General features: G+C 49.2%; 1 protein-coding gene across 8 annotated transcripts in view; it reads left to right on the top strand.

The window, feature by feature from the left end:
* The first annotated feature begins 299 nt into the window (after positions 1–299).
* The window catches only part of MTSS1 (MTSS I-BAR domain containing 1), a 164,741-nt gene continuing 149,369 nt past the window's right edge, over positions 300–15,671 (top strand). For 4 of the 8 annotated variants that reach the window (XM_081214337.1, XM_081214334.1, XM_081214335.1 and 1 more), the window contains exon 1: positions 752–1,382. In XM_081214337.1, coding sequence (XP_081070463.1) covers positions 1,311–1,382 — 72 coding nt within the window. In that variant the 5' untranslated portion in view covers positions 752–1,310. Of the gene's footprint in view, positions 401–750; positions 1,383–15,671 lie in introns of those variants that run through there. The other 4 variants (XM_081214332.1, XM_081214333.1, XM_081214340.1 and 1 more) reach the window with 4 other exon arrangements.

Below are 15,671 nucleotides of genomic sequence, written 5' to 3'. Positions count from 1 at the left end.
ATTTTCAGGTTAAACCTCCCAACAGGGCTCTCTGTAGTGACACCACCACCCGATGCCCTCAGCGCGCCTGAAAAACAACCGTCCAAGTCAGGGGCAGTCAGCAATCTCCATAAACTGACGAACAGTACACGGAAGCTCTAATGCCATTTATTTCGCAATGGCAAAATCAATCCACTTTCCCAGCATCCTGCAACTTTATTGAACTCGGACCCCGCTGCGGGATACGTCGCCGAACTCTCCTTAATTACATATTTGGCTGTTTGCAATCGTGACTCGGCGCTGCAGTCCTGCTATCAGAGAAGGGGCCTCTTCTCAGAAGCCTGCAGTAGTAGCGGTAGTAGCGGCAGCAGCGGCAGCAGCGGTAGTTTTCCCGCCCTACCGAGCGCTCCCTAGTTGCGAGGTACTGCGCTAAGCGTGCCACCGTGCAAGTCCCGGGGGTCGGCGGCTGCGCCCTCCGCGCTGGGCGCTCGCAGCCATTGTGGGGTGGGCGCTTGCCTAGCCGCGTGCTGACACGCCCTCTCGGCTCAGCGACCCGCGGCCAAGGGATGATGGGGGTGGTGCTCGCGGAGGAGGTTCGCGCGGGGTTTGGATCCTCCCCGCACCGCCCGCGCGCCTGCCTGCTCCTCTCTGCAGCCGGCGCCCCACGCGCCTCGCGGGCACGCGCTCTCTGCCCCGCCCGCGTGCGGCGGCCGCACGGTCCCGGGCGCGCGCCCTCCCCGTGCCTCCGCGGCGGACGCACGGCCGCGAGCGCGCGTGCGCCCCCGCGAACGTCCCCGGGAGCCGAGCAGGAGCGAGCGCCGGGGCCGGGCGCGCAGGACTGAAAAGGAGGCGGCGGCCGCGGCTGCGAGCAACAGATCCGGGCTCCGCGAGCAGACCCGCTCTGCTGTTAGGCGATATTTTTGTTTGTTTGTTTAATTTCAAAAGCATTTATTAAATTAGAAAATCTTGCATTTTTAAATGGCGCTGGCCCTGGGTCAGCGGGTGGTTTTCTCTGCTTCAAGATGGGCTTTGCCGTTTCTGTCGTCGGCACCAGTGGTGGCCTGATTGTCAGTCTTCTCCGGGCATTTTTAAGGCCAGGAGCTGAGTGCTGCATGTAGGCGCCCTACAGAGCGGTTTGGCTTTTTAAATTATTCTTATTTTGGGCAGAGAACAGTCGATTCTCGGGCATTTCGTCCTCTTTGGAGAAGAGGCTGCGAGTCGGCGGTGGGTCCCTCGGAGGCTGAAATTCCTCCCGGGGTGAGCGATCCCCGGCCCCGCGCATAGTCCAGGCAGCCCCGAGTGTGTGTCCTGTCCCTGACGACGCCGGGAAAATGGAGGCTGTGATTGAGAAGGAATGCAGCGCGCTCGGAGGCCTCTTCCAGACCATCATCAGCGACATGAAGGTAGGACGCTGGGGGCGCGGCTGCGGCGGCGGCCGCCGCGCACTGACCTCGCCGCGGGGCTTCGCCTCCGCCCTGGGCCAGCCGCCCGGCCCTTGCCTGCGCCGTGGCCTCCGGCCACCTGCGGCAGCGCTCCGGCCCGGGTGTCACCTGCTCACCGGGGCGCCGCTCCGGGCTCTGCTGGGTCACCGGGCGGGCGGCTTTTCTGGGGGTATATGATGCCTCCTGACCTCTCCCCGCTCATTGTCCCAGGGGACGGCACCGTCTCGTTTCCCTGGGGCCCAGGGCCCCGGCTCCAAGTTTTCCATTGTCTGTCGCTGGACGGAGTGTCCGCGACCCGCGGAGGCTGGATGCCTGGGCGGACACCTGATTCCCTGGGGTACAGCGCGGGGGGGCTCCTTCCCAGCCGTGGGAAGGAGCCCCCCAGCCCGAGAGACTGGGAGGGACCTTCCTCTCCCTTGTTGGCTTTCAGGTCCACCTGGGGGAGATCTGAGCAAATTAGGTATTAATTAGGCTCTTCCAAAGCTGGCGAAGGAGTGCGTGCCTCCCCTCGGCCCTCCCCCGGGGCGCGGAGAAGTTCCCAGAGCAGTTTTGTGGGGACCCCACTTCCCCTGGCTGAGGCTCCCAGCCTGAGGTCCAGACTGGGGCACCGTAAATAACTGTATCCCCTAGCCACCCAACACAAACAGACTCCAGGTTTTCTCTTGGAAGGATTGTGGAGACTCAGTGTGCGTGTCCGACCGCGCGCGGGCGCGCGCGTGTGTGATGGGGGCGGGGAACAACACCCTGGCGTTTTCCTGCGAAGGGTGGGACTGGGGATAACCTGATCCTTGGATGTGGATTTTCTGTGCACAGAGATAGACCAGGGCCCTGTGTTACTAATCCAAAGGAAATGTATACGAGCGAGCTGGCTGGAGGTGGGAATTGGGGGCGGTGGGGGGGATTTTTTTTCATGTGTATTTAGGGAGCTTCTCCTTGGCTGTAGCCCAGCCCCAGTTTGCCTCAGCAGATCCGGGGAGGTGGTGTTTAATTGAAAGCTCGGCTTCCAAAACGAGTGGGCAGGTTTGGAAAGCTGTGCAGCGAGTGGGTGTGGACAGCCCCTCTTCAGCCGCTGCCTCGGCGCCTGCAGGAGCTTTTGTCTGTTGAAGTGTAAGGTTTGGAGAGGGTTCGGCCTCGGAGATGGACTTTGGGAAGGAATGCTCAGCTGTCATGGCCTGTTTCCCCCTCTTAGAACCAACTGCCACCTCACCCGGGGGGAACTTTTTCCAAGGTGCCTCCGTCCTGGTCTTGTCCATTTTGAAATCCTTATCCAGAGCCTGTGCCTTTTGCCAGAAATTGACATTCGTGTAGCCTTATCCTCAGCGGGACCCTGCTTGCCCAGGAATTCCTCTAATCCAACCCCTTGGAATTAGATGGATTATTCCCTGTTCAAAGACAGCCCTTTCATTCCTTTGCCCCCAATCCACATTGAATAATTGAAGTGCTCTTTTGAGGCAAAGCTTGGTGTTCCCTCTGTAGACTCTGGGCTATTTCTTGTTAACTGAAATTCTATAGGCTTTATAATCAAACAGGATGTGGTTTGAGGCACACGTGTATTATCACCAGGGGGAGAATTCGAGGTGGGTTGGGAGAGCTGCTTGTGTTTTTTTGGAGGGGAGAAATGGATGTTTCCAGTGACCTAACCCATCGGCCCACTGCAGTCCCAGAGTGTTCACATCTGGAGTTTTTTCCTCACTCTTTGTTCCTTAATCCAGAATCTAGGCTCAGTTCTTCCAATTTACAGGTTTGAACCCAAAGGCCTTCAGAAAGTAACTCACTTGAAGGTAGGCCCTAAGGCTTTCTACCTGCCATCCCGGGACTGTCCTGCAGCGCTTTCTGCCTGGGGGATTTGTGGGTGCTAAGGTGGCATGCTTCTCCCTCCCCAAGATTCCAGTTAAAAATACTTATTTAATGCCCTTTTAGTGCTGGATCTATAGTTGTGGTTCCCGAGTTCTTTCCCTTTGAATTGAGTTGGGTTTGTTCAACATCCTGTTGGGAAGACATTTATTTTAAAGGTTTATTTTGTTTTGGCAGTCAAAGATTTTAAAAGCGAAGTGGAGTGGAAGATGAAAACATGCCTTGGGGTCTGCAGAATTTCAGGCTTTTGGGGAACAGAGAGATAAGAAGGAAAAAGATGGGGGGGTGTCTAATTTCCAAGATTGTTTATGCCTAAGACAGTGTTTTCGTGGCGTTTTCTTTTTAAAAGCCTTCTTCATGGAGTAGATGGCAGTGACATTTTAAAAGGGAATTTTAAAATTTGGGCATAAAGGATAAGCAGTGTATAGTATGCTTATGCCTGGAGTTACCAGCAACAAAAGTCATTTTTTAATATCTGAAATGGGCTGTCTTTCTAAGGACCTGCTTATCCTCCTTTTCACTTCCTTGAACTCCCATGATAGGTTTATGACACCTTTGGTTCCCTTTGCTATGAAGGACACATGTAAATGTTGGAAACCCATTTGGAATGCTATCTTGAGAACACTTTTAGCTTATTTGCTCAGAAGTGTTGTTGGAGTCGGGGGGTGGGGAAGGGTAAGGAAAACTTTTTTTTAAGTAGCATTTGATTCTCCAAAATGTACAGCAGCACAGGAAGGGAGTCAGTTTCCTCTCTGGAGAAAAAAAAAAAAAGAAAAAATGAAAACAAAAAATGGAATAATTTCAAGGCCTAGCACCATCCATCTTCCCAAACCAAAGAACCTCAAGACATGGAAAAGCTGGAGAGGATTCTTTGTGCATTCTTCTAACGATCTTTCATCTGGCTAAGTCCTGGGCTGTCAGGGTGTGTGTTTTATCCTTTTCAGGGGGTCGGGTGCAGTGAAGAAACCCTCACTTTTCTTCCATTGGGATCCTGCAGCAGCTGTTAAATAACTTATTGATTCCTTGATGAGGGGAAACCCTGTGGTTTTTTCCTTTCTTCCATCCTACTCTGGTGGGCAGTAGTGAATGGTGGTGTGCAAAATCGCTTACTGGCTGCCGTTCCGCCATCCACATAAATCAGGTTGTCTGGAGTGAGCTGGTCCCAAAGGGAAGGGGAGATAGGGATTCATGCGGCTGGAGGCAAGGGCCCATCGCCAGTTTGTCTAGGGGACAGTAGCTTGGAAGTGACTGTGGAAAGCCAGATGACTGACTTCTGATGTTTAAACACTGTTGACTGCATTAAGGAGATCCTGGCATCTTTTTGGAATGTCTCTCCAAGTCCCGGGAAAGACAGGCTAATGCTTCAAACAGCAGATTTGTGCTGTTACGTTTTCTTTTTTAAAACTTGAGCTGTAATTAATATATAACATTAGTTTCAGGTGTACAGCATACTGATTTGATATTTGCAGTTTTAAATTTTTTTAGTTAAGTAATTGAACCAGCATGTAGAATTCAGTGATGTTTGGAGAGCTTTTAAGACCAGGAGACCCTGGCCAAACTTGAGGGCAGCTCAGCCTGTAGATGTCTGTCTTCTTTTAATAACTAACTTAGTTAAAAAAAAAAAAAAGTTGGACGCTAAAATCAAATATTTTCCTCAGCCTTGTTGCTCAAGAGTCAGCATGTCAGGAGCTGCACTGGGCCTGATGCAGGGAGAACTTTGTACTGGGTTGGAGAGTGTGTTCGGGGTTGTATAATGTGACTGGGGGTGAAAAAAAATACCCAAGCACACCTTGAATTCTCCACCCCACGTCTCACTTTAGGCAGGGGTGTCCTGTTACCAGCACCTGTGCCGAGCAGAATAGGGGCCTTGTTCAGTTTTCCTCCACTGCCCCCCACCTCTGTTTGCCACCAGTATCCTCTCTCCTAAGTTCTACCTAAAATTAGACCTGCTTAAGGGACTTCTTGAATTCCATGGAAATCTTTTGTGGTTCAAAGACATGTCATGATATTTTTCCTTACTTATCACAAGATCAAGAATGTGGGCAGTGGATCCAGCACTGGATAATGATTTCAGGGTTGTTTTTCACTTCTACTGTTTTGCTTTGGCTTTGGGGTGTCTGTCAGACAAGAGGTTCACTTCCTCGGTGTTTATTGAGGGCCTGCCGTGTGGAAGGCCTTTTGCTGGGCTGTGAGGAACCAAAGATCCACAAGGGCTGCCCTTGGAGAGTTGCTTGTCCCGTTTAATTCAATATGGCGGTCATGAAGGAAGGGCTGGTAGTCCAGCCTGGGGAGGGACATCCGTCAGCCCCTGCAGGCCTTCCTTTTGACTTTTCAAAAAAGAAAAAAAAGTGTTTTCTCTAGGAAGATAGTGAAAACCCAGCCAAGGCCTCCGCTGGTGGCCAGGTGCTCTGAGGGAGGCGGGCTGCTCTGTAAACGGTGACACACAAAGGTAGACAAGCAAAGCCCTTGTAAAGTACAGATGGGCCCCATGTTGCCTTTTCTCTTAGCAAATGGCTGTGTTTGTCCAGGCTTTTACAGCTTCCTCAGTTTAGGCCTGTGGGAGAAGAAGGAGAAGTGAAGATGTCATAAAACCAGCGGCAGGGAACTGCCCAGAATGGTGCCTGTTGAGAGATTTAGGGCCTATTCTCTGTAGATCAATCTTTCCGGGCGTTTAGGTGCAAATCTTGTCGAGGTTTGGGAAGAGGTCATTTTTTTGGTCTTGGCTTGAGTGTGTCTGTGGGGAAAATCCCTTGTACGTCATTTTTTTTTTTTTTTTTTTTTTTTTTTTGCCGTACGCGGGCCTCTCACTGTTGTGGCCTCTCCCATTGCGGAGCACAGGCTCCGGACGTGCAGGCTCAGCGGCCATGGCTCACGGGCCCAGCCGCTCCGCGGCATGTGGGATCTTCCCGGACCGGGGCACGAACCCGCGTCCCCTGCGTCGGCAGGCGGACTCCCAACCACTGCGCCACCAGGGAAGCCCTGTACGTCATATTTAACCAAATTGTTTAGAACTTGTTCGATGCTGTGAACGTTTACGTTCTGAGATCCTAGTTGGTAATGCCCCAGATGGAGAGAGAAGGTCATTCTTAGTCACGGTTTGCATGGAAGGTAGGCTGAGTTTGAATTTTGCCCGGTTCAGCTATCACTTAGCTCTTTATGAGAGTAACGTGAACTCATAATCCTACAGTATTGATTGAGCATCAGTGACATTGCAAGCACCGAGCTTGATAGCAGCAAGTCAAGATACAGGATTCCCAGTTAAATTTGAATTTCAGAGAAACAGTGAACAATTTTTTAGTACAAGTATGTCCCACCCACACTCTGCTGCTGACCTCTTGGCCTTTGAACTCTTTTGCCTCTTGAGGGAGGGAAATGGAAAAATTTAAAACAATGACTGTCAATTTGGCCAGCTCACTCGAGGTTGTTAAAATGCTTGGAGGGTGAAAAGGTTGAAACTATTGATCCATTAGGTGCTTTACCTATAATTTTCATCTAGGCTTTTTCCATCTTCCTAGGGACGGTCGAGAGCTGGCCAGATTCCTTCTGTAGCAAGCCCATTTAGATGTTCAGATCGGGTATGGAAAAATGAGATCATTTTGAGTTTGCCATTACTTCTTGGAACTGCCTTAAGGACACTTTCCCTTAAAACCCACATCTTTGCAAAACCCACACCTTTGCAAAAACAAAGAAATACCTCTCCCTGAACCAAAAAAAAGCCAAAGGACAGATTCAGCTGCCTAGGACAGCAGACAATACGCATTTGGGACTCCTGAAAGGGAACTGACTGATGCCTGAAGCCATTTAACTCAGATTTGAAGATTGCACTGCCGATTCGGCCTTATTAAGTAGCAAACCAGAGAGACAAATGGAATAAATTAATTGGATGAGCATTGAGGAAGCCCATTGTATTTGACTGCCAAGGTTCTCCCTCGAATGAGCTGGAGACTGCAGAAGGTTGCATCTGAGTGTGTGTCGCGCACGCGTGTGCACACACGACACACACATACACATATACACATGTGCATATACAGCCCCCCTCCAAAAGCAAAACCAAACTCCACCTGGCGTAGATTCCAGAGCAGCCCACCCGTTATTAATGTTTCCCACCTCTTCGCCTAGGGAAGACCTTGGCATGGGGCTGTGTCGTCTGCCGCGTCCCAATTTAAGATGCTCTTGGTGCCACCTGGTCCATGATAGGTGCTCTGTAATCATTGCATGTAGTGAACAGGGGGCAGCAAGGGACTCGGTGAGAATCTACTGTGTGCCAGGATTTCCCGTCATCCTCACCATCATCCCCACTTTACAGATGAGAACACTGAGGCTTGGAGAGAGTCGGTAATTTGTTTAATGCCATGGTGAGGTGGGCTGGCATTCAGACCTTGGTTTATTTGACCTTAAAGCTGGAGCTCTTTAGAGCATGCCTAAGGTAGAGAGGGGGCTGTGGATTTATTTTCACAGCATTTCACTTGCCTGAGTCTTGCAGGAGGCCCAAGGAAGGAATCAAGGTCACATCTCTGTGCCTGCAGCCTGGAGGTGTGAGCCTGAGCTGAGATGCTGGGAGAACTCTGGGGGTGGGGGTGGTGCACGGCTCCCATCTGGCTGTCACTTTTGTGGAAATGGTTTAATTTGTGATGTATCGACATATTGTGGCTTCCTTCCTTCTCCCACTTACCAGTCTTCTCTGACAGACAACCTGCCTTTCCCCTCTCCTCTCCTTCCCCTGGGTGCGCAGAGAGGAAAGTCACCTCCATCCTTGGCTTCTGTCTTTGTCACCATACAAAGCACCTGCAGTCTTCTCCGTGACTGGCCAGAGGGCTGCCTTTATGTGTCTGGGGAGCCCATTGGTCCCTAAGGTTGGGTGACTTTGCCCATCGGTCTCCCTAATTATATGAATTAAATAAGTTCACCCGGAGTTCAGTGACTCCTCAAAGAGAACTCCTTGCCTTGAACTCATTTTGTGTCCAGCCCTGGAACACTCTTGTAAAAGGGCTTTCCGTATTTAGTTATTTCCCGGTCACCCTCGAGTTGGGTTGAGTCGATCGAGCCATTGCAAGACTGTGTTCGGGGAAGTTGATGGAATTGCCAAAAAAACCTCCTTTCTGTGCTGATTTCTTGGCATATATGACCTTGGTCATAGTTTCTAAGTGGTTTTTCTTTTCCTGTCTAGTTTAATTGGGTGGAAAAAAAACAATGGGGTGCCTTTTGAGATGTGTGTCTTTTTATTTGCTTTCTTCCCCTCGAAGAATTTGGACAGCAGTGAAAGTATTAGCTTGGTCAGCACCAGCCGCCTCCCGAATCCTGGAGGTGGATGATGGGTTTGGTGGACGGCAGGTGTTGCCTGGGCCTCCCTTCCCTGTCACCTCCCACAGACAGGTGTCTCCAGAGTCCCGGAGGAGGGGGTCTGGCTGGAGGAGGAAGAGGCAGTTCTGGGCAGGTGTGCCCATTTTGGTAGAATGGGCATGGTCACAGGGATGAGCGCATTGGATTCCCTGGGAGCCATAAGACACTGAGGCCTGGACCCTAATTCCTCAGAGGGTCTGATTCAGTGCTTCTGGAGTACATCCTGGACATTAGGATTTTTAAAAGCAGCCCCAGCTATGCACAGTTTAAGCACCCTCAACGTGTTTTCTCAATCTAGCCTAAGTCTGAGAAAAAGCATCTTTACATGGTCACACAGCAATGAGAATATGCTTAACGCTACTGGGCTTCAGGATGGTAAATTTTATGTGTATTTACTACAGTTACTAAAAATAAGAATAAATTTATAGTGAAACAACGTTAAAGTGAACAAATTGGAAAATAACAACAGAAAAAGCATCTTTAGAATCCTTGGCTGTTTTTGGTTGATCTGTAAGAGTCCTGTCCAGCATGATTTTCTTCAGTCATGGAAATTGTCAGATACATTAGCCACTAGCCACATGTGACTTTTGAGCACCTGAAGTGTGGCTAGTGCAACCGAGGAACTGATTTTTAAATTTTATTTACTTGTAATTTGTTTAAGTTTAAATAGTCATATGTGACTAGTGGCTACATATTGGACAGTGCAGATCTATAACATACCACCCAAGTAAAAACAGTGTGCTTGCTTGGCAACACGGCTTCCTGCCCACATTCTATTTCCTCCTGGCCACATCACTGCCCCTAAACCCCTCCTGTAGAAATTCTGGAGCTATTGCTGAGCTTGGAGTCAGAGAGGTCTGGTTTTAAATCCTGTGGGCAAATTTCTTCATCTCTCTGAGCCTCACTTTCCTTTTCTGTAAAATGGGTCTCATAAAGTACCCATCTTATAGGGTTGTTGGGGGGGATTCTGAAATGAGATCGTACTTGTAAAGGGTTTCACACAGTGCCTGAAATACATGCACTCAGATGTTAGCTGCTGCTGTTTTCTGTCTTGCAGATTTGGGAATGAAGTATTCTGAAGTTTTGAAATCAGTAATTATCTTCACCACTTCTTAGGGCAAACATGACCCCACCCTTTACTGAGCTGTATTTAGAGCTTGCAGCGAAGTTGCAGGAAATGGAGAAGTTGAGGTTTTTTTTTTTTTTTTCTTGCTAAGTAAATCACTCCTGAGTTCATTATAACCTCATCTGGCTCAGCAGGGCCTATTGGCATTTCTCTATTTGCAAACCCTCTGTCTGTATATAAAGGCAGGGAAGGGCTGGGTACCTGGCTGAGGTCCTCAGGGCCTTTAATTTAATGCGTTAAAAAAACCACAAACCTTTTAGAGATGTTTACACCAGTGTAAGGGGAGACTGAGTTGCTTCATAAGGGCCATCTTCTTCTGTTCACCTTGTTTGAGTGACCCCTTCTTTTTCTGGAGTGACTACCACAGAAGTGCCTCATTTGCCTCTAGTCTGCCTTTTAGCAGCAGCTTCATACTGGCTTCCGTTCCTTCCCAAGACTTGGCCATATTTGGGTTCTTCCTACCTGCCTACTTGCTGACTATGGCCCCCCTGTCTTAGCCAGGCCTTGGGGGCCACCTGTGACTTGGCCCAGCAGAGTGACCTGCTCTGTGCCCAGTGTCTCCCCGCCTGGATCCCCTGGCTTCTTTGAACACATCTTGTGCTCCTCTTTCTTGCTGTTTGTCCTGCTTGGAAGAGCTTCGCTGCCGTCTTCGGCATTATCGAAATCTTTCTCATCCTTCAAGGCCTCACCAGAAAGTTACCTCATTTCTGGACCCTCCTCCGCCTACCAGGTCAGATGCCCTTAGGCATTTTTCCAAGTTCATGTTGATTCTACCTAGTACTTACTACGTTCTACCTGAAGTGGGTGCCCTTGGGCTTTGAAGCCTGGCTCTGCTACTTCCTAGCTCTATTACTCTAGGCAAGTTACTCTTGTTCCTTGACACTTCATTTACTTACCTGTAAAATGGGTAGAGTAATACTCTCCTATTAAAGTTGTGGAGGATTAAAAGAGAAAATATATGTTAAGGGCTTAGCACAAAATGAATGCCGAATAAAACTCTCTTATGTATCTATCTGAGCCACCCTAGTAATTTCCAGCAGAGTACCCTGCTGACAGCGGCACTCAGATGTTTCAGAAAATATAAGAAACCTATATCTTCGCTTTGATAATGCAATAAAGACAAGAGTGAAATGCTTTTCAGCTTTCAGCATGTAAATAATTTGAGAGAATACAGTATACATACTCAACAAATATGATGACTGCTCTGTGCCAGGCACTGCTGGCGGGTAGAGATACACCTATGACCTTGCCCGAAAATTGTTTAGTCTAGGGGAGGAACAGACAAGTAACTAGAAATCCGTGTGATCTGTGCCATGATAGATGTCAGCACAAGATTTTAAGGGGGGCCTGGGGAAGGCCTCTGATTCTCATTTGGAGTAGGAAGACAGAATCAGGGGGAGGCTTTTGATACAGGTGACCCCCAAGCTGAGACCTGAGTTTTATTTTACTTGTTTAACAAGCATTTTTATGGTACCACCAGGCACTATTCTAGTGCTTTACAAAGACTCTTAATCCTCCCAACAACCCAATGAAGTAGTTATTCAATACTAGTTCATCTAACAGTGAGGGAATTACTGCTATAATTCCCATTTTACAGATGGGGAAACTGAGGTGCAGAACGGTTAAGCCATTTGCCCCCATCTTACAACTATCAAGAGGTACAACTGGGAGCTGAGCCCAGGTAGTCTGGCTCCAGAGTCTGTACCCTTAATCCACAGTGCTGACCTGTCTCTCACAGCATTTTAGGATTTCCTTTTCAGATTCCATAATGGGTGTATGTTATCAATTGCTTTGAAGATTATTCTACCTATAGCTTTAGGACTCAGGATGAACCAGAAAAAGCAAGAAAAATCTAGGCTGTCCTCTGAGCTGCTTCAGGAGGCTCAGGAAGCCTCCCTTTATTTCGAGAGGAGTTGGACCAACCAACGACATGAAGTTGTTGGGCGGTGGACTCAGCCGGGGGCCGCTGATTCGTCAGCAGAGGACAGTATGTGGGGGGCAGGCGGGGTGTGGTTCCCAAGGGTCTGAGGTGACAACCACATGACACATGTTTGTTTTGCTGGAGAAACCCCCTCTGTCAGGGTCGCCCCAGTACTGGCTCTGCAACCCACACGATTGCACCTCAGGAGAGGGGGCTGTGTGCAGTAGAGGCTGGAAAGGCTTCGAGATTAGTTCACAGGGAGACCTCAGTTTCGCTTCTGAGGCCCGGCTTGCCCCAGCCCTGCCGGCAGCTCCGGCAGCTGAGCAGGAGGCCATTAAGGAAGTCTTTGAGTTTGGTTTAATGGTCCCTCTTTGTTTTGAAGTGATTGTTTACTGAACCTTCAAAGCCAGCTCTCCAGCAGGATGTGATCTGGGGCCTGGATAATTGGATGAAGCACCCCAATAGGAAGCAAGTAGTGGGGAGCAGGGCCAGGAGTAGCTAGCTGATGGCCTGGCCCTTGGCGTCCGGGCACTGGGAGGCTCTGAGCTGCTGCTGGGAGACGGGGGTTGTCTTGCAACCGGGAGTAGACCTGAAGCAAGGATCCCCTGGAACCTGGCCTCTTTGATGTTGTGCTGGCCTTAATTAGGGACACCCTAATTAAATCACCAAGAAGAGAGCTTTCCTCTACATTTAGCGTAAAGCATTAGCAAATGTTTTGAGAGCATTTCATGAGGGATTACTTCTCCAAGATTATGCAAGTAATAGAAAGTTAATGAAAGGAAAACGAAAACCTCAGGTAAGTAAAAAATAAAAGTCACCCATAACCACTTGATTACAAAGTGGGTTATGGACACACGTTTTAGATGAAGGCTCTTGTGGCCTGTGCCCTGCCAGAAGTTTCTTTTTCCACTTAGCTTTTCACTTGTACTTTCTGTGCATGTAATTAGAAGCCAGGTCAGTTTTAATGGCTGTGTGGTGGTCCATTGTTTTGTTTGTTTGTAGTTAATTCATTTAGTTGACACACATTTGAGGACCTGCCATGTGCCAGGTTCTGTGTTAAGTGCTGGGGATACAGCAGTAAATAAAATGGACACAGATCTCTGCCCTCTTGGAACTTACTTACATTCTAGTGGAGAGGGGGTGGGGGGTCTGGGACAGACAAACTGAATAAGTCAATTGTGTTATATTTTAGAAGGATATGTGCAATGGGAAAAAATAAAGCAGGCCCAGTGTGACAGTTTTTAAATAAGGAAGGCTTCACAGAGAAGGTGACGTTTGAGCAACAGCTTATGAAGTATGTGGATATTAGAGAAATAATGAATGTTCCAGGCAAACAATGAGCATGTGCAAAGGCCCTGAGGTGGGAACCAGCTACAAACTGATTTGTGATTAGGCTGTGTCCAGCTTTTCACTAATTATAAGCAGCACTCCAGTTAATATATCCTCCTTGTAGCTACACATTGATTTACACTGGTGGTTTCCCCAGAAGGATTTATCCTGGGTCAAAGGTACATACTTTCATGGCTCTTGAAACCCATTGCCAAATGCCTTTCAGAAAATGTGTATGAGTTCACATTCCCATGTGCAAGTGCTTATCATCAGGGATTACTTCTGAAGAAGCAAGGTCTGAACATCAGGACTGAGAAATTGCTGAGACCACAGCATCCAAGACTTCGGTGGGATGTGGCATCTTATCTAGAGCAATAATTCTCAAATCTGCATGTGATTTTAGCCATCAGAGCATGAGTGTCCCCCGGGGAATGTGTTAAGTGCAGACCCCTCGGCCCTACCCCCAGAGATTCTGATTGTGCGGATCTGGGGCGGGGCTCAGGCATCTGCAGGTTTAGCAGACATTCCCCGGTGGTGAGTCTCTGGGAGGTCATGCTGGGAGTGTACCATGAGTAAGTAGAAGTGGGGGTGGCTCTTGGGCCACCCTGAGCCACCAAGAGCCTCCTCTGCAGCTCATGAAGTGAGTAGGAAGGATCTCCCTGCTCTTCCCACCCCATCCCCGCCCCCCAGATCACACCTTCCCGGGATGTGTTCCAGGTGAACAGAATGACTCTCATGTCTGAATGTAGCATAGTCTTCTCAACTTCCCGTCCTTTGCTAATTCTCTTTCTTCTGCAGGGAATGCTTCCTCCTGTCCTTTCTTTCCTTCCTCTTGGCCCAGAAAATTCCCTTTTGTCCTTTAAGACCTCGGTGAGGAATCACCCCCCTCCAGAAATTTGCACCAACCCCACCTTCCAGTGCTTTATGTCTGAAGTGTGGTGCCCTCCGAAGGCTTTGGGATTGGTGGCTTACACAGCAGCATTCCTCAACACTCTGGACCATTTTAACCATCCCCCCCGCCCCCCGGTGCCTGTGCATAGTAGGTGCTCATTAAATGTCCGAGTCCGGGTGGCTGGCCTTGTATGTTGACTCATTAAAATAGCAGTTGCTGGCATTTCTGGAGTTCTAAGTTTCTAAGTGCTAGTCATTTTTTTATGCCCTCGTATTCTTTCACTTACTCTCGTTACCATCCTTTGAGGTGGGAACTACCGGGGGTATCATTTACAGATGAAGACAGAGCAGCAATGTATAACTGAGTCACTTAGGTCCCTAGTGGGGAGATCTGAAGTTGGGCAGCCTGACTCAACCCACTAGACCACACTGATCCTTTTAGACGCTGGATTAGACTGCCCATCAGGGCCCTCTATCCAGGCAAAGAGAAGGACATTCTGTGAAAGACACTAAAAAAGGGCAATGACTATAGAAGTAACAAGCACAGCCCTTTTTCGTGGTACCCAGCCGGGTGTCATTCCTAATAGCCCGGCTGGGATTTGGGGTTTGTGGAGTCCAGTGGAAAGGGAAATCTGTTTCGTGGAAGGTGGCAGTGCCCATGAAGTGTGCACAGAGCTGTAGGGTCCTTTTCACAGGCATATTTATTGCTGGTGAGCTTGAGTAGGTGGGTGAGGGTGGGCGTGCAAGGAGGCAACCACTGATTATCTGAGTGGCTGCTATCCACTTGATGGACAGGGATAATTAGTGGATTAGGCAAGCCCCAATCAGAAAATAAAAGCCCAGGAATGGTTTTTATGATGGATGGGCTTACGCAGCGCCTTTCTTCAGAGGATCTTGGGAGCCCTTCATCTTGTAGGATGGGGTGGGGAGGATGGCTTTGGGGACGAAGCTGTGACAGGCACCCACTTCTGGAAGCTGCAGATTCCTGCCTTGTGCTTCAAGAAGCATGGAGTCCAGAGGCACTCCTGCTTTGGTCAGAAACTTCCTCTTGAAGCTTTGCTTTTCGTTTCCCTGAAGCCTGAGGTCACTAAGGGGTGTCCCTAGAAGAAGAAGGAGAGGGATGATATGGACTGTGTTCCTCACACCCACCCTGGGGAGGGACCCGGTGGCAGGGCTGGTGGCAGCAGCCTATATAGATGCTCCAGACAGGCTCTCCGACGTCCTGGAAGAAGCAGATCAGTTCTCGTATCCACAGGAAACCTGAAGACTTAACAGAATTACCCATAATCACACCGCTAATGATGGTGACTGAACATTTCCCGTGCATTTCTATCAGACGTTTTTTGCACAAAGAGCTTTTCTTTGTTTTGTGTTTTCTTTTTCACATGGTTGACAATCTTGACCATTCCTAGGTCGACATTACAGCTTGTCCAGGGCCTTTGTGGTTGTAATCGGGGGTTATGTGTTTGGAGCCCCTGGTCTCCACTTTACTTTGTCTGGGCTCCTACTGAACCCAATGTAAAGCAGGACCCAGCCTGCCTACTGAGTGGCTTTCTGCAGCCCTGGGGCTGGGCCGGGAGGCTGGGTCTGTGCATCTTGCTGCTTGCACTTAGCAGAATCAGGGCAACGCTTGGGCCACAAAGTCAGGCAGATTTAGGATCAAGTTTCAGCCTAGACCACTAGGATGCAACCTTCCTGGTCCTTGGTTTCTTCAGCTGTGAGATAATTAGTAGCACCCACCTCATTGGGTTTTTGTGAATATGTAATAAGTGTGTGTATCAAGCTGTGC

Source organism: Mesoplodon bidens (genome assembly GCF_964165515.1).
Source record: "Mesoplodon bidens genome assembly, chromosome: 16".
Taxonomy (NCBI): domain Eukaryota; kingdom Metazoa; phylum Chordata; class Mammalia; order Artiodactyla; family Ziphiidae; genus Mesoplodon; species Mesoplodon bidens.
The sequence above is the reverse complement of the archived record's forward strand: the minus strand, read 5'-3'. Positions and strand labels throughout refer to the sequence as shown.